Genomic DNA, 21,104 nt, shown 5'->3' with positions numbered 1-21,104 from the left:
AGGGGAAAGGAGTCCAGGAGAGCTGGCTGTATTTCAAGGAATCCCTGTTGAGGTTACAGGGACAAACCATCCCGATGAGTCGAAAGAATAGTAAATATGGCAGGCGACCAGCTTGGCTTAATGGTGAAATCCTAGCGGATCTTAAAAATAAAAAAGAAGCTTACAAGAAGTGGAAGGTTGGACATATGACCAGGGAAGAGTATAAAAATATTGCTCTGGCATGTAGGAATGATATCAGGAGGGCCAAATCGCACCTGGAGCTGCAGCTAGCAAGAGATGTCAAGAGTAACAAGAAGGGTTTCTTCAGGTATGTTGGCAACAAGAAGAAAGTCAAGGAAAGTGTGGGCCCCTTACTGAATGAGGGAGGCAACCTAGTGACAGAGGATGTGGAAAAAGCTAATGTACTCAATGCTTTTTTTGCCTCTGTCTTCACTAACAAGGTCAGCTCCCAGACTGCTGCGCTGGGCATCACAAAATGGGGAAGAGATGGCCAGCCCTCTGTGGAGATAGAGGTGGTTAGGGACTATTTAGAAAAGCTGGACGTGCACAAGTCCATGGGGCCGGACGAGTTGCATCCGAGAGTGCTGAAGGAATTGGCGGCTGTGATTGCAGAGCCATTGGCCATTATCTTTGAAAACTCATGGCGAACGGAGGAAGTCCCGGATGACTGGAAAAAGGCTAATGTAGTGCCAATCTTTAAAAAAGGGAAGAAGGAGGATCCTGGGAACTACAGGCCAGTCAGCCTCACCTCAGTCCCTGGAAAAATCATGGAGCAGGTCCTCAAAGAATCAATCCTGAAGCACTTGCATGAGAGGAAAGTGATCAGGAACAGCCAGCATGGATTCACCAAGGGAAGGTCATGCCTGACTAATCTAATCACCTTTTATGATGAGATTACTGGTTCTGTGGATGAAGGGAAAGCAGTGGATGTATTGTTTCTTGACTTTAGCAAAGCTTTTGACACGGTCTCCCACAGTATTCTTGTCAGCAAGTTAAGGAAGTATGGGCTGGATGAATGCACTATAATGCACTATAAAGGTGGGTAGAAAGCTGGCTAGATTGTCGGGCTCAACGGGTAGTGATCAATGGCTCCATGTCTAGTTGGCAGCCGGTGTCAAGTGGAGTGCCCCAAGGGTCAGTCCTGGGGCCGGTTTTGTTCAATATCTTCATAAATGATCTGGAGGATGGTGTAGATTGCACTCTCAGAAAATTTGCAGATGATACTAAACTGGGAGGAGTGGTAGATACGCTGGAGGGGAGGGATAGGATACAGAAGGACCTAGACAAATTGGAGGATTGGGCCAAAAGAAATTTGATGAGGTTCAATAAGGATAAGTGCAGGGTCCTGCACTTAGGACGGAAGAATCCAATACACCGCTGCAGACTAGGGGCCGAATGGCTAGGCAGCAGTTCTGTGGAAAAGGACCTAGGGGTGACAGTGGATGAGAAGCTGGATATGAGTCAGCAGTGTGCCATTGTTGCCAAGAAGGCCAATGGCATTTAGGGATGTATAAGTAGGGGCATAGCGAGCAGATCGAGGGACGTGATCGTACCCCTCTATTCGACATTGGTGAGGCCTCATCTGGAGTACTGTGTCCAGTTTTGGGCCCCACACTACAAGAAGGATGTGGATACATTGGAGAGAGTCCAGCGAAGGGCAACAAAAATGATTAGGGGTCTAGAACACATGACTTATGAGGAGAGGCTGAGGGAGCTGGGATTGTTTAGTCTGCAGAAGAGAAGAATGAGGGGGGATTTGATAGCTGCTTTCAACTACCTGAAAGGGGGTTCCAAAGAGGATGGCTCTAGACTGTTCTCAATGGTAGCAGATGACAGAACGAGGAGTAATGGTCTCAAGTTGCAGTGGGGGAGGTTTAGATTGGATATTAGGAAAAACTTTTTCACTATGAGGGTGGTGAAACACTGGAATGCGTTACCTAGGGAGGTGGTAGAATCTCCTTCCTTAGAGGTTTTTAAGGTCAGGCTTGACAAAGCCCTGGCTGGGATGATTTAACTGAGAATTGGTCCTGCTTCGAGCAGGGGGTTGGACTAGATGACCTTCTGGGGTCCCTTCCAACCCTGATATTCTATGATTCTATGATTCTATATGCAATAAACACAAAGTCTTCCCTTGTCTCCTTGTTCTAGGGCACTGCTGGCAGTGAAGCCATGGCCACGGAAGAAATGTCTAACCTGGTGAACTACATACAGCCAGTGAAGTTTGAGTCATTTGAGATATCAAAAAGTAAGTAATCTAAATAGCCATAGCATGATTTTATACTGGGAATTACTTAGGAGGTCACTTTCTTATCCTCAGTCGGAATTATTTGAACATATCATGGGGCAGATCTTCAACCTGTGTAAATGCAGTTGTCATATCTTCATGGAAGTCAAGTAGACACCCGTAGAGGATCTGTCCCCATAGGTATAGGAGAAGAGACTGCTTAGAAAACTGATGACTCTCTGCTTTTCTCTCCTTAGTGCGTTGCATAAATCCTGTTAAGGGTATTAGGAAATACCCACATGTATCAAGGGACAATAGAGCCACATTCATTTTGAGATATGCACTAGTCTAAACATTCAGTTTTGTCTATGGTAAACATTGGTACGCAGTGTGTGCGTCAGGTTCGACAAAGTTTCTGGAATTGAAAAAGTCTTTGCTTGTCAAATTAAATGTCCATGAATAAACAGGGTCAGAAAAGCGAGGCGTATTGTCAACCTTTGAACAACGAGATCGTGAGCATTGAGCGAGAAACAGCAAGTGCTTTTACGCTGTGCCCATGTTGCACGTACAACAGATAAAATATAAACACAGCGCTCACCCCTCATGTAAATCTATCTTTTCTACCACAGCCTAGGCTATAACTTCATCCCCTGCTGATTTTTCACTGATAAAGTCTTGCTGGGAATGCACATTGCAGCATCGTTAATAAACAGAACAGCAGCATTTCCCGTCTAGGAGCAGAACCCCCTACCATCTACCTGCCCTTTTTCATGGTGTTTTGACAGGATACAACATGTTCTTGACATTTCTTTTTTGTTAAAGCAGCCTATCGCATTTTCATTTTTAAGTCCTGGATTTATGAGGCCCTTGAAGACCAGGGTTATGGGTGCCTAAATCCATTACCTCTATACAAGATTTTACATCTACTGAGCCTTGTATTGCAGATGTTATGAGCATGATGGCAACTGCTTCATCAGAAGCAAATTAAGTAACTCCCCCAAACAAATATATTGAAATATTTAAAACTTCATTGTCAATATATGTATATATTTATATATCTTTGATTCCCATCCATCAGCTCAACAGCGACAATAGGACTGCAAGAAATCTTTACATCACTTTCTATCTTGAACCAACTTCATGGCTTCATTATAAAATATTTAAAACATTGTGTGTGTGTGTACTGGTCCAACTTATAGTAAGCTGTTTGTATTCAAGTTGCCTTTTTCTAATACTAAATTTTCTGTTGGATGCACATTTATACTCCCTGTAGAGGCTTTGAGTGGTTCCCCCCCATCAGTGTCAGAGGGAATAGTCGGCTAGCCTCAGGAATTGACGCTCTTGTCCCTTCATGGTGGGTGGTAGCCAGGCCTGCAAGGCTTGAACCTGTCCAATGAGAGGCCGTGCCTGTCCTCGGCCCAAGGTGTATCCAAGGTATGTCATTTCCTGCCACACTTCCTTGGGTTAGTGGGCAGTTAAGCCCACAGGGCCCATACGACAGCCACCACCTGGTTGAGATGGTCCTCCTGGTGTCGGCTGTGTATCACCCCGTCATTGAGATATGCTGCAGCGTAGGAACCGTGAGGCTACAGGAGGAGGCGATCCATCAGCCTCTGGAAGGTGGTGGGGGCCCCATAGAGACTGAAGGGCATCCAGAGAAACTGGTAGATCACAGTTGGCACAGCAAACGCTGTCTTCTCTCTCAGGCTTGGATTAAGGGGGATTTGCCAGCAACCGTTTGTGAGGGGCGGTGATGAAGTGAGCTTCCCCGAGGTGGTCAAGCAATTCATCAATATGGGGTATTGGGTACGCATTGAATTTAGAGATCTTGTTTACCCTTTGTAAGTCGATGCAAAAGTGCAGGGTCACACCGTGGGAGGTGCCGCGTCACCTCACAACCATCACACCCCTGGGTTGGTCAGGATGGCATGGTGGACAAGAGTGGTCTGGCCAGGTAGAGCAGTGAAGGTCTTAGGGAAGGCCTTCAACAGGCTTCAAGTCTGCCTCTGTTGCTCCTTGGTGAGGGTATCCCTGAGTTGTGGTTCCTCTGGGCCGATTGCCCAGGTCTGGCTCAGTAGAGTAAGCGACAATCAATAGATGCCCCTGCTCTTGCGAAGTCTTCAGGAAGTTGACAAGATAGAGCTGTTTTTTCTTCTGCCAGTCCAGTTGCTGAATTTCATACACTACTGGCCCCACCCGACAGATTACTTTGTACAGCCCCGCCAGGGGGCCAGGAACTTGTACTCCTCAGAGGGTAGTAGGAGCAGGACCCGTTCACCAACTTCAAAGGTCTGAAACTGTGCCCCCTGGTTATAGCTTCCCTCCTGAGTCCCTTGGGCAGCTTGCAGGTTTTCCTTCGCCAGAGTCCCGGCATGGTTCAGGCACTCCTGGCACTGGAATACATATTGTACGAGTCTCTGGGCCTGCGATGGTGAGTACTCCCATGTCTTACACATCAGGTTGAGCAACCCAGTAGTCCGCCAACAACTACAGGGCTCGTAATTTTTTCGACAGGCTGCTTGTGGGCACCGGACTCTCCCATGCAGATCTGGCCAAAGGTACAGTCCATCAGGGGACATTCCTGCTGCAAGTGTCCAAAACTGCCACAGGAGAAACAGGGTCCTAGCTGGGGATGTCTGAGCCAGGTCTCCTGGTTCAGCGAATGTGTGTGCGAGGGGAGGGGTGGGGACGTCCTCAGGTTCTGAGGTCCCGCTCAATGCATCGGGTTTGCGTGTCAGGGTTCAGTGCCACCTCGTCTGCCATGACTCCTCAGGGTCAACCTGGAGTTGGCCCATGAGCCAGAACTTTCTCCAGGCTTGTCAGGGTTGACCCCAATATCGTGGCTTGGGCCTCTGGCCCGACAAGGGCCTCTGCTGCCAAGAAGTCCTCCATGAGGGTGACTGCCACACTTAAAGTAGTGGGGCAGTGTTGGAGCATCCAGGACCTCCCTCAGGGTGGGAGGATGTGGGTGAATTGTTCCAGCGTGACCTGTTTGGCCACCTCGGCGACAGAATGCTGATTGGTCTGGAGCCACCACCAGCAGCTGTCCTTCAGCTCCTGTCATATCCCCTGAATCTGGGGTCAGGCACGTGGTCGGTACCCCTTCCCCGGAACCGCACAGAACATCTCTGGGGTGATGTCCAGCATGTTAAGCACTGTGAGCTTTACTTGCCCATAATCCCGGGCCTCTTCGATGAGGAGCCCACAGTAGGCCGATTGGGCCATCCCTGTTAGATATGTGGCCCACTCCTCAAGGGGCCCCTGGGTGGCCGAGGCGACCCTCTCAAATGTCATGAGAAAAGCCTTGGGGTCATCTTCGGGTCCCATCTTTGCTAGCCATACAGGAATGGTAAGCACAGCAAGGGTTGTTTCCCCAGAGGGGCTAGGGCCACTGTGACCAGGCAGCAGGGCAGCCAGCTCTTGCAGGCACTGCTGCTGTTGTTCCCGATGCTGGGTCCCCAACTCCTAGAGCAACTGTCGCTGCTGACCTGCCAGCTACTTCATCAGTTGCTGTTGATGTTGCAGCTGGGTTGCCTGCTGTTGCTGCTGGCTCTCCGGCAGCCACTTATCCAGTTTCTCGACCACATGGCCAGAGACGGTTGCTGGGAGGTCTTTGGGGCATCCTCAGCCCCTTGCCTCAGGGGTTGGGTTGGTGCCCACCTTCTCCACCAAGTGTAGTGACTTTGAGTGGTTCCTTCCTGTCAGCATCCAAGGGAGGCCACTCCGCCTTGCTATGCCACCTAGCTGCTGAGAGCCAATCGACAGGGGATTAGCACAGTAAATCAGTAAAGAGTCTCAGGCTCTGGTCCCTCGGGACAGAGCAGTGGGCTGTCTTTAGCCCAGCTCTCCGGCTGGGGCAGACAATCGCCACAGTCAGGCTCAAGCCCTCTGGGCAGGACAGAGCAATAGCAGTCTGTAGCCAGCCTTCTGTCTGGGGCAGACAGCATCTAAACACAGACTAATGGCCTAAAATGAATAGGCTGCCACCCCAGGGGTGAGGTTGGCAGCAGGGGGTAGGGAGACCCAGGCCCACCCTACTCCACTGGGTCAGCAGGGATCCTGCCAAAACACGCTGAGCATGGTTTAAGCACCACAACCGGACTAATGTCTGATTTCCCTGGACTACTTCCTAACCCTGTCTGTTCATAGGGCGTCATTTCTCACGGGTCCTTGGCACATGGCTGTTCCAGCAGCTCCTCAGGATGTTCCTTCAGGGGTCCGGCAGGGGTTGGTATAGCATGGTCCCTGGCTCAGGGGCCAGCAGCAAGGCAGAGGTGTCTGACTCCTTCCCTGGCTCTCTCTTAACTGAGCCGGAAGCCCTGCCTCTTATACTTCTTGTTCTGCCCCTCTGCTTCCAGAACAAAGGGCGGGCCTGACCGGGAATGGTTCCTCCCTGTGAACGTCGGAGGGAGGCCACTTTGCTTCTCTACACTTCCCTTAACACTAATAGGAGTTATGTGTACACATTATGGGGAAAAATATTCCTCCTAGAAAGGAAGCTAAATGGGTGAGGGAACTCTTACTTTGAAGCCTACCAACCTTTCTGAACAGTATGATGTATCTGTTGTCAAAAATCTGGGCATGACATTTATCTCTCACATGCTCTTGCCCTAACTGAGTTCTACCTCTTGTAAGGAACAGTATGTGCAGATTTAACACAGCAGGTTTTAACTCTGAGCTTTGATCCAAACATATTTTATTCTCATTTGAGTACTCCTTGCATTATAACATTGGGGTGAGTATTTATGGTGTTCAAGTATAAAAAGACATTATTGTTAGGGTGTTATATATTGGTTAAAAGTGGCCTGGGTGGCAGGATGCCAGGCTGCATTGCTAACTCTGCCTCTGACTTACTCAGTGACCTCAGGGAAGTCCACTAAAGATTAATGCAAAGGGGGGGGGGATTAAATCAAGCTTTTTTAATTTAAATTGATTTTTAAACATTTGAAATGACTTTTCATTTGTCTTTCTCATTCTTTACTTTCTTCCCATTTTGTAGTTTTAAATTGCAAAAGTGTTTTGTACTTGTTTCTTTCCTAGTTGTTAGTAAAATTTCAAATTTTACAAAGATTTTTTTTTTCTGTTAAGAAGTTTCACACTTAAAAAGCTTATCTGAATTGAAAAAGACACATCCAGGGCCTCGTTACCATCTTTACTGTGAGAAAACACAAACTCAAGAACATCACCACAACATAATTAAGCAAATCACACATGCTATATTCGCAACCAGACCAACCTTCCAATATATTGAACTTACACAAGTCACAAAATCTGAAATGCTTCGAACAGGCCACTCTCCTCCATTAAGATTTGCTCTTTGAAGTCAATGGGTTCCTAAATCACCTTGGTGCCTAACTATGGGCTTAGCAGCTGACCTTTGGGCTCCTATTTGTGAAAATTTTGGCCTGTGTGTATAAACACGTTCACAATAATTTTGTTTAATGTAGTGGAAGCCTACTTAACTCCCCATTGTTAACACTGAAGCACCTTTGTATTGAAGTGAAAAAGATTGTATGCCACTAAGATAAAAGTTTTTAATAAAAATACAATTTTAGCTCCTGATACTGCAAACACCAAGGCATGTGCTTAACCTTAAACAATCCCTTGAAGTCAGTAGGATTGTTCATGTGAGTAAAGTTATGTCACTCTGTCAATGCAGGATAAAGGCCTTAATTTTCAATATTTTGTTTTTTGCCAGTAGCAGTTTTGTTAGGTTCAAATAAGATAACGCACCAGGAGTCACATTTATGAAAAATCCAGCATGTATCTGTGATGGGGTCTCCAGGGTGCAACCTGGACTGTGAATAGCTGAGCCCTTTGTGGGTCACCTCTCACACTGTGACGCTGATGTCAAATTACAAACCTCTGATATGCACTGCACTTACACAGCCATCCATAGGCACAGACACACCCAACTGAGTTACATGAATGACTTCCCGGTCACTCATGAACCATCAATAAGGAAGCTCCAGCCAATTCCCCTCAGCTCCCTAGCCTTGTATCCCGGAACTGTACTGAGTTGCACTAGTCAGAAACCTGGCCAATGTAAGCTCATTACCTTGTTCACCACTCTGACAAAAGGATAGTGGGCGTGCAACTGCCCTTGTTGACCTGAGCTGAGTTTTCCCAAGCACTTCAACCAAAACACACTGTTTTAGGTAAAATATAAAACAGATTTAATAACTACAGAAGGATAGAATATAAGTGGTAGGCATAAAGGTGAGAGATAGTTAAGAAAATCAAAAGTAAATATGCATTCTAAATCCTAAACTTTTAGTCTAAGCAAGAGTTGAATCATACAGTGCCTCACCCTGACAAATGGTACAAGCAGGTACAGTTCCTCAATACACAGGCTGCGACTACATTCCAGCCTTGGTCCACCCTTCCACCGTTCATAGTCTGTCTTCCAGACATTCTTCCAGGGGGAAATATGCCAAGTGATGATGTCACTTCCCCTCTCTTATACTTTCTTCCAGGTTGCTGGAAAGATCCTTGCTCTAACGGAAGGATCAGGCAGTCCCCATTGATCAAGAAGTCTCCATTGCCTACCTGCTATAGGAGTCTCTGGGATAGTGGATTATTTTCTTGATGGATGTTGATGAGCTATTAATGCTGTCTGGCTATTGATGGCTACTCCTTTGTTGTAACTGAAAGGCTGTTGTGGATGTTCCCAACCTCACAATATATGTCAGTAATACATAGAGCAATACTTCATAACGTCACATATAATGACAGCACATACAATCCAACAGGATATTCATGTTCAACAGACTAAGACTTTAAAAGTACAGTAATTTAAACTGATTATTTAAGCAGAGAACAGCACAAATCCATTCTCACCCACTCCTTTTCACACTGCAGCTCTCTTTAACCTCTGCATGTCTGCTTCCCCATTCATAAAAGTGGGGACAATAATACTTATCTCCCAAGGGTGATGTAAGGCAGAATTAAACTTTGTCCAGTGATTTGAGACCCTTGCCCTAAAGTGCAAAGCATCCCTATGGAAATAAATGTCTCTGCACAAATGTATCCTGTTCATATGGCCAATTTCTATCCTTCCTAATTTGACCAAAAATACCCATTATTATTATTATTATTATTATTATTATCGTCATCATTTTTGTTATTAATTGTACAGCTGATTAAATGCTGAGCCATTTCATAACCGTGAACATAATTTGCAATTGCCAACTCCTCCATTCCTGTGGGCATTTCCCTTTGGTAGGGCATGGCTAAAAGATACCGTACGCCACAAACCCTAACACAATACATCTTAAATAGAAGAAACAGAGATGCTGCTTTTCCTTCCTGGGTGCATTAGAACTTGAAGGCTCTGTCTTTCTCAGCCTTTCCACTGAGGTTATATGGAAGTTGAATAGCCACATGGGGGTTAAAACGCCAATGGTCATATCATGACAGGATTTAAAAATACTCATTACAAGGAAAGTTCATTGTGGAAGAGGACAAATGTGATTACACAAACAGAGACTTCAGGTGTCTGGCTAGTAGTTCCTAAAGAAAGAGGGTGTTGGAAGAAGACCTCAGTGAGTTCCAGTAGCTTGCTGCTGAACAATGCACAAAGCACCCATCCCAGCAGCAAGGAGCATGGAGCTGAAACAATCCAGCTTGTAGGACGGTCCCTACCCTGAGTACAGCCAGGCTTTGTTTTGGTGTATATGGCAGGTGCGTAGGAGCGTTTCTCAGCCAGCTGCATTAGCGTTGTTAGCCTTCACCAAAGCAGTGGGTGCTAAGGAGGGATTTGAACAAAGAGAAGGGGGTGGCCTTGGGCAGCATGGGAAAAACCCCATAAAGATTAAAGTGAGGAAAGAAAACAAGGGGTGTGGTGAGGCAGCAGGCAACGGTGCTGCAAAAGGAGTGAGGACTCAGTGAAGATTTAACACCTGATGGAACCTGCAGTGATCCTGGTGCACTGTAGCCTTTGCGCCTATAAAACTGTCCTGAGAATAATTTCCACCATCTGGTTTTGCTGCTCCTCTGCCAGCAGCTCTCTCTCCCCCCGTGCTGTGCGCGCGAATACAGCTCCTTCACCTGTGGGGGTGGAATTCGCCTTCTGGCTCCCTCTAAGAACAGGGAGAGTTTTCACCTACCTCTATTATCTCTCCGCAGGAGCAGGGAAAGCTCTTGTTCAGTTTTTGCCTGCTTCCACTTGGCTTCTTGTTCTGATTGCACAAAGCAGACCAGGCCGACTCTGCGCCTCTTCAATCCACGGGTGACTGCAACAAAGTTACTTCTAAGACCAACGTGGGTCAATTGCCCTCCACTGTGCCTCTGGCTTGTACTTTGCCTCTGAGAGCTTTGTGAAGCCACCAGAGCTCATTCAGATGTGACACACACACTCACTACTTGCTTCGTTTCGAGAGAGGTGCCAAGGCATTTGGTGGAGGGGAATCAGCCCTCAATAGTGTAGGCACTTCTGTGCAAGCGACATGGCTTAGAATTTGCTGGAATGAAAGGCTTTTTTTCTGAGGGGTCTGTGCCTCGTGTGCAAGACTAATTTGGGGCAAAAATTTAAAGGAGAACTTACTTAAGCCACAGGGGTTTTGACCTGGGTTTTCCATTTCAGGAGGCTATTCCGCTGCGTAGAAAGGATCTGCACAAGTATCACTTGAGGGAGTAACAGACACAAAAGAAAAGGGAGATGTTCCTTTTTAAGTTGAATATGCAAATTGCAACCAGCTCTATGCATTTAGCCCAATCAAGCCATGAGCTTAGGCTGTCTCTCCCCTCCTGCTGTGACTGTTTTATGGCAGGTAAGAGGTCTGGGGCAGTGTAAAGGATCCCTAAAAACTCTGGATCAGCCCAGGGGGTAGGAATGGGGACAGGGCCATAGCACATAGCGCTGTAAAGATTCTAGCCCGCAATTGCAGGTCACTGTAACTTGGAGAGATTCTGAGGCTGACCTAAGTTACACCGGGGGCTTCTCCAGTCCCTGCAACTTTCTAAAATCAACTGTATGCAAAGGTGGCTTAAAGCCACCAGAAGCCTCCTACTTTTGTGCAGTAAGTTCTGTGCTTTGCTTCTCAGAGTATATTTACACAGCTGAAAAAAGCCCATGGCAGTGAGTCTCAGAGCCGAGATCAATGGACCCTGGCTCCTGGGACTCGCACTACAGGGCTAAAAATTGCAGTGTAGAGACATTCCCACTTGGGCTGGAGCCCAGGCTCCGAGACACCTCCCTCCTCGCTGGGTTTCATCCAAACCCAAACGTCTACCCTGCTCTTTTTAGCCCTTTCGCCTTGATCAACTGACTCGGGCTCTCATACTTGCTGCCCCAGGTCTTTTTTTGTGTGGTGTTGACTTACCCGTAGAGCAGTGGTTCTCAACCTATCTACCATTGTGGGCCACATTCACACAATATATATATTATCTGTATGGCCCTGAGGATGTCACCTGGGCCTCAGTTGTGTGCTGATTGGGCCATGGGTTGAGCGCCACTGCCTTAGAGGGATAGCATAGAATCTCACCCTTACTGGGTTACTGGGACAAGCTTTTTAGTCAGGCTCATGCATTTCTCCTGTGCATGAGCTGATGGCTGAAATGTTCAGGAAGAAAGTTCTTTCTACTATGCCCAGCATTTCCTGGTGGCTGGGTACCTCATGGTCTGTATGGAACTCGTTGCCACAATGTACCAGTGACACCAGGAACTTTTTTTTGAAGAGGGACTAGATACTTATATGGAAAGTGAGACCATCCACAACTATATTGGGCAAACAGTTTAGGAGGGATATAAGCTCTCTTGCTTCAGAGCATGATCCAGCCTCGAACTTCCTGGAGTTGGGAAGAAGTTTCTTATATGGACAGGTTATTCCATTACAGGATTATTTACTCCTTCCTCTGGAGCATCTGGCACGCCTACTGTAGGAGACAGGCTACTGGGTTAGAGAGTGTACTGGGATGATCCTGGATGGCAGTTCCCATGTCCCTATTTGATTCATAAGCAAACTTTCTTTATCAGCCATTTCCTTACTGTGGCTGTAGGAATGTAGCAACATAAGATTTGTCATATCCCATTACACAATGGGTCATAACTTGGGCTACAGATTTGTCATGGTGGTCACGCAAATGGTGAATTTGGTTAAACTCCTTGGAGTCTTGGCAATGGCTGTAAGACCACATCTGATTGGGCCCGAAACCTAGTGTCGTTGAGCTAGGCTACATCACTTGGATTTGTCCCATCCACCCCTCAGAAGAAGGAGGAGCAGATGGGCCAAACCGGAGTGGCACAGCAACCCCATGTGCCAGGTCAGAACACCGGCAGTGGGGATCTGGATACAGCCTTGTGGAATAGAATGAATCCAGGGTGGACTTGCTCTCCAAACCCCATGCTCTGGGCTTCAGCTTTCACCACTCGTACTATACTGTTGTGTACTGCATTCTTTGGTGACCTTTCCATGACTTACCATTTTTCCCCAAACCTCTGCTGTGAAATTTACTAACAGTGGCTATGCCAAAATCATACCCTTCTTCATGACATTTCCCTCACTTTTAACACCCAGCTGACAGCAATTGTACCCTGGGCTGCTGCGGTAGCGAACTCCATAGGATAAGCAAGCGCTGTGCAAAGAAGTCTAGTCCTTTTTATTCCTGACAGCTCTTTATTCTAGTGCTCGCTATTATGCTGTGGTGGCTAAGGTGTGGAAACAGTTTCCTTATTTAAACCTTGTTTTCATACACTCCTGTCTTTACAAAACATTCATTTTTTCAAAGTGAAACTGTCCCCGGTTTGTGTATCAAGGTGATTCTTTTTTAAAGTGTGAACACAGTTTTTTTCAGTCTTATTTGAGTTGAGAGAATGAAAAAGAATTGCATGTGCCCATTCGAAAACAATTGTCTCATGCTTTTATCCAAGGAAAACACCTTGGAACCTTATAACCTGAACTTTTTTTTGCTATAAATACATAGAGCTAGATTTAGGTGCCAAAAGTTGCAGATAGGCATCAAGTGGGATTTTCAAAAAGGGCTTAAGCAGGTTAGGCACAGAACTCCCATTGACTTTCAAGGGAGTTTGGCACCTAACTCACTTAGGCACTTCTGAAAATCCCTCTTGATGGCTATCTGCAATTTTTGATACATAAATACCTTTGTAAATCTGGGCCATAGTCTGTCATGAGTGTACCAAATATATTAACAAATGTATTGGTTTGACGGTTAGGGATGTTTAAAAGTGCATCATTGCAGAAGCCGAGTAGAGAAATGTGTTAACTTTTAAGCAGCTCACGTGTCCATCCCAACTAATTGCCTCATGAGATGCCTGGTTAACTAAAATTATCTCAATCTCTGGGGGCTTTTAAAAGCTTTCATAGATCCCAAGGCCAGAAGGGACCATTGCGATCATCTAGTCTGACAGGCTAAATAGCTCCCCCAAAATAATTCCTAGAGCAGATCTTAAAAAAAAAATTCCAATGTTGATTTTAAAATTACCAGACTCACCATGACCTTTGGTATATTGTTCCAGGTGTTAATCCAAAGGTTTGGCCCTAATTTACTACCCAAATTCTAGCAGCATTTCTTCAGCCACAATGTATTTTGATTTAGTCCCAGAGTTTTGTGCTGCCTGTGTTTTGGCATCATTATCTTTTTGCATAATCTTCCCAGTCCTTGATAAGATTGGTGCACAATTTACTAATGCTGCACTCTGCCTAGAATGAAACACCGTTACTGTACCTCAGTAAACAAGGTCGGCGCTCTTCTTTTCATGTCGTGGAAAATCATAGCTGTGGGAATAGCATGACTGCCACTGCTGCCCAGCTTGTGCTTATTTTTTATTAATCCTGAACAGCAAGAAAATGGGGGATTAAGACAGTTGACAGGACACTGTACTTCTGACTGGCATCTTCGACATTTTCCATCCTCGGCTTGGATGCTGCCAGTAGAGATACTGGAAAAGCTAGCAGAGGCCTGCAGTAAGCAGGAGAGAACTGGACAATGTTTGCACTCCAGTGTGTGCTTGCATTTTACCTCAGCACTCCCCCTTCCCCTTTCATGAGATCAGTCACCCCCCTAGTTCTACATGGGATTTGCTGCTCTTAAAGTGGGGTTAGTGCTGTGTCTAACCCTAATGAATGTTTTCAAACGCTGGAGGCTCCTGGGCTCAGAAACTTTTGTTTTGTTTTCCTTTTGTTTGTGGTTTTAATTTCCCCAAACGTGTGGCTTTGTCAAGCATTTTAATTTTAAATATATTTTATAAGAATGGAAAAGGGAAATGTTGGAAATCATTTGATGATATGAACGGTGGTGTGAAATAGGTAAGTCTATGAAGAGCAGATGGAATATAGGCACTGCGATGAACCCATTAATTTGCAGCTCTACTGTAAGTCAGCTTGAAAGTTTGTCTCTTTCACCACGAGAGGATGATCCAATAAAATATATTACCTCACCCACCTTGTCTTACAATATCCTGGGACCAACATGGCTACAGCAATCTGGCAGACAACAATGTTTTATCTAATCTATCACTGTTTTCCCCCTTTGAATTACAGAACGCAACAGGAGTTTTGAAATGTCTTCCTTTGTGGAAACCAAAGGGCTTGAGCAACTCACAAAGTCTCCAGTGGAGTTCGTGGAGTATCCTTGGCATTCAGAAAGATACACCATGTGCTTTTGTAAATCTGAGTAAGAGCCGTTATGGTTCTTCATTGGGCTTTGGAGACATGAGTTTGGGAAATTTGGAACCTAGCCTAACTTTGTTAGCTCGATTACCTCTTCCATTAGCAAAGAGAGCTGGCCTCTCATGAGACCTCATTGAGTTTTAGAGTGAATTCTTGTGATGTGGATTAGGGGCAAAAGGGATCATCTTAAAATACAGATTGAAGGTCTGGGGAGGAAGAGTGAGTCAAATCATTAGTGAGCATGTGGGAAAACAAAGCAAAGGTAATTTGTTATATAAAATGATAGAAGATAAATTAAAACAAAGGAAAATATGTCAGAGAGAGATCATCTGGGTAACTCAGTACTTTGCATAGTCTTATGGGAGATCCGATTTTGATTCCTGGTCACAGCTGATTCTTTCCTGACTACCAGGAGCTAGCTGCACTGATTTGTTTTTTGTAGAAAAATAACTAAAGGGGAGTGCTTTTCGGTTTAATGGCTCTCAGTGTATGTCATTGTCTCCTTTGAAGCCTACAATTTACAAAAATGGATCCAGGTACAATATGGCCTTACGGAACATTAACTGAGAGCAACTTCTACATCTAGACTGCAATGTATTCCCATATCTAAAATTTTTGGAGTGGCCATTTGACGCTCAGGCTCGCTACATCAGTTTACTCACCATTGCTTTCTCTATGTGGAGGCTAAATCTGAAACTCGTGTGAGGAGAGCAGTTACTTCTTAACTGGGCTCTCCTCAGTCCAGCTCTAGAAGGATTGTTACTGCTGGCTAGTTTCTGTAGAGGCAATTTAGGACCATATTAGATTATTTACTGTGTAACTGAAGTTACACATATATTGTCTTCTCAGATCCACACTTGCCCTTGCTTTTCCCCTGCTTCTTTAGAGTCTGTTAGCCCTCACAGGAACAAAAGGAAAGTATGTAACGTATCATTTTATAACCTCAACTTAGACACCTGAGTATTTATATAGACCAGCCGCCCTCCCAAGAACGTGAATCTGTGAATGTAGTATGTTTGGAGAACTCCACTAAGCAACCTACTATTGTTCTATAAAGAGCATCTACATTTAATGACTGAAAGTATATATAATTATTTTGCCAAATGCACTGTCTCTTAACCACTCACCATCTAGATATAACAAAAGGCAGCTTAGCCGGATTTATCCAAAGGGAACACGTGTAGATTCCTCAAACTACATGCCGCAAGTCTTCTGGAATGCTGGCTGTCAGTTGGTTGCTCTTAACTTCCAAACTGTAGGTAAGTCTCAGCTTTTTCTTGGTTTAGTGAGCTGTACGTGCCACTTTTTCAATAGGTTCTGTTATTGGGAGCCAAGAGAGTTGTTTTGTTCAACAAAAGACGTTGGGCTATTGACCAGTTCTACGAAGCTGTTTGTTCATGAGCCCAAGTTATTCTCAAATTCATTAGCATATTATACCATAGTGCAGCATGCGCACAGTGGTCATCTTAAAGAGCCATCATTTACCAACCACTACATATTGCAGTTTCTCATATGCAGTTCTGCAAATATTCGCTTGTTCATAGCAGCCCCTTTATATTGCGTAATGAACTGAAAATATAACTAACTTTCCGCCAGTCTCCAGAAATAATTATTATTAATCATTTTATTGCAGTAACACCTGGATTCAAATGTTCTTGGCACTGTACAAAATGACGAGGCCAGATTTTCATGGGCGGGTCCAACGGGAGCATCCCGTGAAATGCATTTTTGCTGCTCCCACAAACACCTGCATGTGCATGCACAAAAGGAAAATTGTACATATAGGTGCCTATGTTTCATTGAAAGTCAGCTAGGGTTGCCAACTTTCTTCTCCCACAAAACCGAACACCCTTGCCCCACCCCTTCTCCGAGGCCCCACCCCACACTCACTCAATTCCCACCCCCCCATCGCTCACTCTCTCCACCCTCACTTGCTCATTTTCACCTGGCTGGTTCAGGGGGCTGGGGTATGGGATGGGGTGAGGGCTCCATCTAGGGGTGTGAGCTCCGGGGTGGGGACAGAAATGAGGGGTTCAGGGTACTGGAGGGGGCTCCGGGCTGGGGCAGGCGGTTGGGGTGTGGGGCGGATGAGGACTCCGGCTGGGGATGCAGGCTCCGATGTGGGGCTGGAGATGAAGGGTATGGCATGTAGGAGGGTGCTTCAGGCTGGGACCAAGGGGTTCACAGGGCAGGAGGGGGATCAGGGCTGGGGCAGGGGGTTGGAGTGTGTGTGGGGGGAGAGTAAGGGCTCCGGCTGGGGGTGCAGGCTCTGGGGTGGGGCTCGGGATGAGGGGTTTGGAGTGCAAGAGGGTGCTCCAGGCTGGGATTGAAAGGTTTGGAGGACGGGAGGGAGATCAGGGCTGGGGCTCGGGCAGGGGGTTGGGGCCCAGGAGGGGGTCAGGGGTACTGGCTCCAGTTGGTGCTTTCCTCAAGCAGCTCCCAGAAGCAGCGGCATGTCCCCCCTCTGGTTCCTATGTGGAGGGGCAGCCAGGCAGCTCTGCGCGCTGCCCCATCTGCAGACACTGCCCCCACAGCTCCCATTGGCCTCGGTTCTGCCAATGGGGGCTGCAGGGGCGGCACTTGGGGGGGCAGCGTGCGGAGCCCCCTGGCTGCCCCTATGCATAGGAGCCGGAGCGGGGACATGCCTGCTGCTTCCCAGGAGCTGTGCTGTGCGGAGGCTAGCAGGGAGCCTGCCAGCCCCGCTGTGTGGCGGAGCCAACCAGATAGTCAATGGCCCAGTCAGTGGTGCTGACCAGAGCTGCAAGGATCCCTTTTCGACCAGGTGATGTGGTCGAAAAGCAGACATCTGGTCACCCTAAAGTCAACAGGACTTAGAAGCCTAACTCACTTTTGAAAATGAGACATATCCAAGTCACTTAGGCTCTTTAATGCTAAGCAGAGCAACACCTAAGTACCTTTAAAATCTAGGCCTTAGGCTCTTTCGAAAATTTTATCCCACAACACAGGAATGGGTTACCTAGGGAGGTAGAGGAATCTCCATCCTTAGAGGTTTTTAAGGCCTGGCTTTACAAAGCCCTGGCTGGGATGATTTAATTGGGGTTGGTCCTGCTTTGAGGAGGGGATTGGACTAGATGACCTCCTGAGGTCTCTTCCAACCCTAATCTTCTATAATTCTATCATTCTATCTTCTGGAACATCTCTAGAGAATTCCCTCCTCTTACAGAGAGAATCCAAGATGGTGGCCACTGAGGACTGTGTGAGTGAAACTTGAGTCTTTCAGTGAAATATTTCCTGAAACCTAGGTTTAAGTGACAGCAGTGCTCAAGAAATAGCTGTTTATTTGCATTGCCCTTAGTCATATTACTGCAGTTATACTGGTTTTTGTATATTTGATACTTATCCAGAAGTTAATTCCTCATGATATTTTTGTTGCTTAGATTTGTCTATGCAAATAAACATGGGGATGTATGAATACAATGGCAAAAGTGGTTACAGGCTAAAGCCAGAGTTTATGAGAAGACCAGACAAACATTTTGACCCATTTACTGAAAGTATTGTGGATGGAATCGTAGCCAACACATTGTCTGTGAAGGTATGTACACAGTTGTTGAAAATTCTGTTTATGTTAGAACCTGGACATATTTCTGTTTTATCTGGAGCCCTGGCAGATCTTCTTTAGCTGTGTCTGCACTGCAGTCAGGAGGTGTGATTACAACACGCGTAGGCATACCCAACCTAGCTTTAATCTAGCTAACTTGGATACTGTGGCAGAGATGCTCACCACCAGCGCTGCCTAGTGGTCAGGCTGGGATGTGGCAGGTGGTCTTCCGGGCATCCCCCTTTCTTACTGCTGCTTCACCCTGCAGTTGTCTGTCTTTCTGGTGACTCTGCCCTCCAGCCAGGTCATGTATTCAAGTCTGTCCCTTTCAGGGTATGTATAGAGTCCAACAATGGGGGAGCCTTCAGGATTAAGCAGGATGCTCAGGACTCTACCCCTTGGGTCAAGATCTCACAGCCCAGACCCTTTTATCTTCAGGGGTTTCTCCCCCCAGGTAGGTTCCCCACATCAGGAATAGGCCTCTGTAGTTGCCCCTCTGCAGAGGTTGGTAGGGAAGCCCAGGCCCACACTGTCAACTGGGCTCCGATCCAGGGCCCAGTGGCAGGCAGCTAAATCCTGAGATTCTATGCGGCTGCCTCCCTGGGTCACTTCCTACCAGGCCCCTCTCTTCTCAACAGCTAAAGTAAAGAACTAAAACACAAAGATAAAGTCTTTGGCTTTCAGAGAGTCACAGGTCCCTTCTCTGTTGGCTCGGTCAGGTCACCATAGCCAGGTCTCAGGAAGCAAGAGCTCCATGGTGCTCCTTCTCACAAGCTCAGAGTATAGGTCAGCTCACCTCCACAGCCTGCCTGCCAGTGCCACTAAGCTACTGTGTTCCCCTTTGTAAGTTCTTCCTCCAGCCAGTGCAGGTGTGGCAGGTGTGGTGGAGCAGAGCTGCCTGGGCCCAGGGCATCTCTTTAATCTGTACCTTTCCAGTGTGAGGTTTGTACACCCCATCACAGGGACCAACCGCAGTGAAGGTGCGGCTTCACAGGCTTCAGCATGGCCCGTACAAGTCCACCCAGAACCCTGGGCACTTTCTTGGACAGCTAGCCCCCGCTGAAGTCTGTGCTGCCATGGCTACACTATTGGTACTCACTCTAGCTAGATTCAAGCTAACTCATGTCTACATGTGCTGAAGTCACACCTCCAGTTGCAGTGTAGACATACTGTAAATTGAGACAATGAGATACGTTTAATTTGCAGTGGGGCATATTTAATTTTTAAACTCAACAGTATCTAAATTCATAAAAAAACAGAAGCTCAAATTTTGAAGGAATATTGCCTATTAAGTAAATTTGCTTGTGTTTTGTTTTTAATTTCCTTTCCAATCCCTTTTCTTTTCATCACATAAGACTTCCCAGGAAACTGATGTATTTAAGAAGAGGTTGAAGATTTTTAAGCTTTTGTTTTTGAAGTGCTGTATTTCAAATAGTGTAACCTTAAAAACATCCCTAGTCCATGCTAAATGCTAACTTGCACTGAGATGACCAACAGAGCATGCTGCTTAGTGTAAATTAATACAATAACAGGTTTTTGCAATGAGACCAGGAAGTTATAAAAGTCATGGTTTCGTACCGAGAGTTACAAAAACAATTTATTTCATTAATAGGCCTATTCAGCTGAACAATCTCCCCTATCAGAAGCCACCCACAAAATATCCTGTTTTGTTCAGTGGTAGGAAACTGATATCCACCTTGAGGCTGCAGGCACAAGTCAGCTGTGGCAAAGCAGTGGTGTGAGAGCGTGTGTGAAAGAGGTGGCTGGCAGCTTTGGGACCACATCTAAATGGAGGTTATTCAGTAGCTCTAGGGAGATGCTTAGCCCTTTGCAGGAATTGAGTCCCTAAGAGTAATGTGGCCATTGCCCGAAGTTGGCTCCTTCTGACTGTCCAGTAGAGATCGTGCTAGTTGTGATGTCATGGCATGGTAGATGCTGAGGCCTCACAAATGAATGGGAGCTGGCATACTTTGGGCAAATCTGAGGTTATTTAAGATACCCTGACATTGGCTGAATATCCCTCGCTCCTTGTTACTCAGAGAATTCATCAACAACCTTTACATTTACCTCATATTTAAAAAAAAAAAGGCTGGAAGGAGACAAAAACGAAACAGGTGCATCTGCTTTTTTATCATTGCCTTGGTTGCAACACCACCACACATAGCTCTGGCGTTACCGTATCTTTTTATTTACCATAACAGTATGTTATAGTCCTGTATTTGCAGTATTAGAGAATGCTTGTTTTGAGTTTGGGGTTTATTTAGGAGAGAACTATACCATCACTAGGAAGAATTCTTCAGCCTGAATTTCAGCCAGAAATTTCAGAATCCACACTAAGCCGTCTTTATTAATCATTTTCAAACACTCCTATCTTGTTTTCTAGATAATTTCAGGTCAGTTTCTTTCGGATAAAAAAGTTGGTACTTATGTAGAAGTAGACATGTTTGGCCTGCCTGTGGATACAAGACGAAAAGCTTTAAAGACAAAGACCTCTCAAGGCAATGCTGTAAATCCTGTATGGGAAGAAGAACCCATAGTATTTAAGAAGGTTGGTGTGATGTTTATTTCCCTACAGTGCAGAGTGATTATTTTATTGCTTTCCACTAGGTTAATTTTGTGTTGTACAGAAAATCAGAATGATTGCATTTGCTGAAGAGATCATTTAAAAGACTCTGAAACAGCTATGCTGTAG

The 21,104-nt window shown here is 45.9% G+C and overlaps 1 protein-coding gene across 7 annotated transcripts in view; it reads left to right on the top strand.

Moving 5' to 3' along the window:
• PLCB1 (phospholipase C beta 1) overlaps positions 1-21,104 on the top strand; it is a 666,388-nt gene that overhangs the window by 515,160 nt on the left and 130,124 nt on the right. For all 7 annotated transcript variants that reach the window (XM_048842561.2, XM_048842562.2, XM_048842563.2 and 4 more), the window contains exons 16-20: positions 2,149-2,245; positions 14,725-14,809; positions 15,988-16,112; positions 18,252-18,406; positions 20,796-20,960. In XM_048842561.2, coding sequence (XP_048698518.1) covers positions 2,149-2,245; positions 14,725-14,809; positions 15,988-16,112; positions 18,252-18,406; positions 20,796-20,960 — 627 coding nt within the window. The remainder of the gene's footprint in view (positions 1-2,148; positions 2,246-14,724; positions 14,810-15,987; positions 16,113-18,251; positions 18,407-20,795; positions 20,961-21,104) is intronic.

Source organism: Caretta caretta, chromosome 3 (assembly GCF_965140235.1).
Source record: "Caretta caretta isolate rCarCar2 chromosome 3, rCarCar1.hap1, whole genome shotgun sequence".
NCBI lineage: Eukaryota > Metazoa > Chordata > Testudines > Cheloniidae > Caretta > Caretta caretta.
Note: the sequence above shows the minus strand (reverse complement) of the source record. Positions and strands in the feature narration are given on the sequence as shown.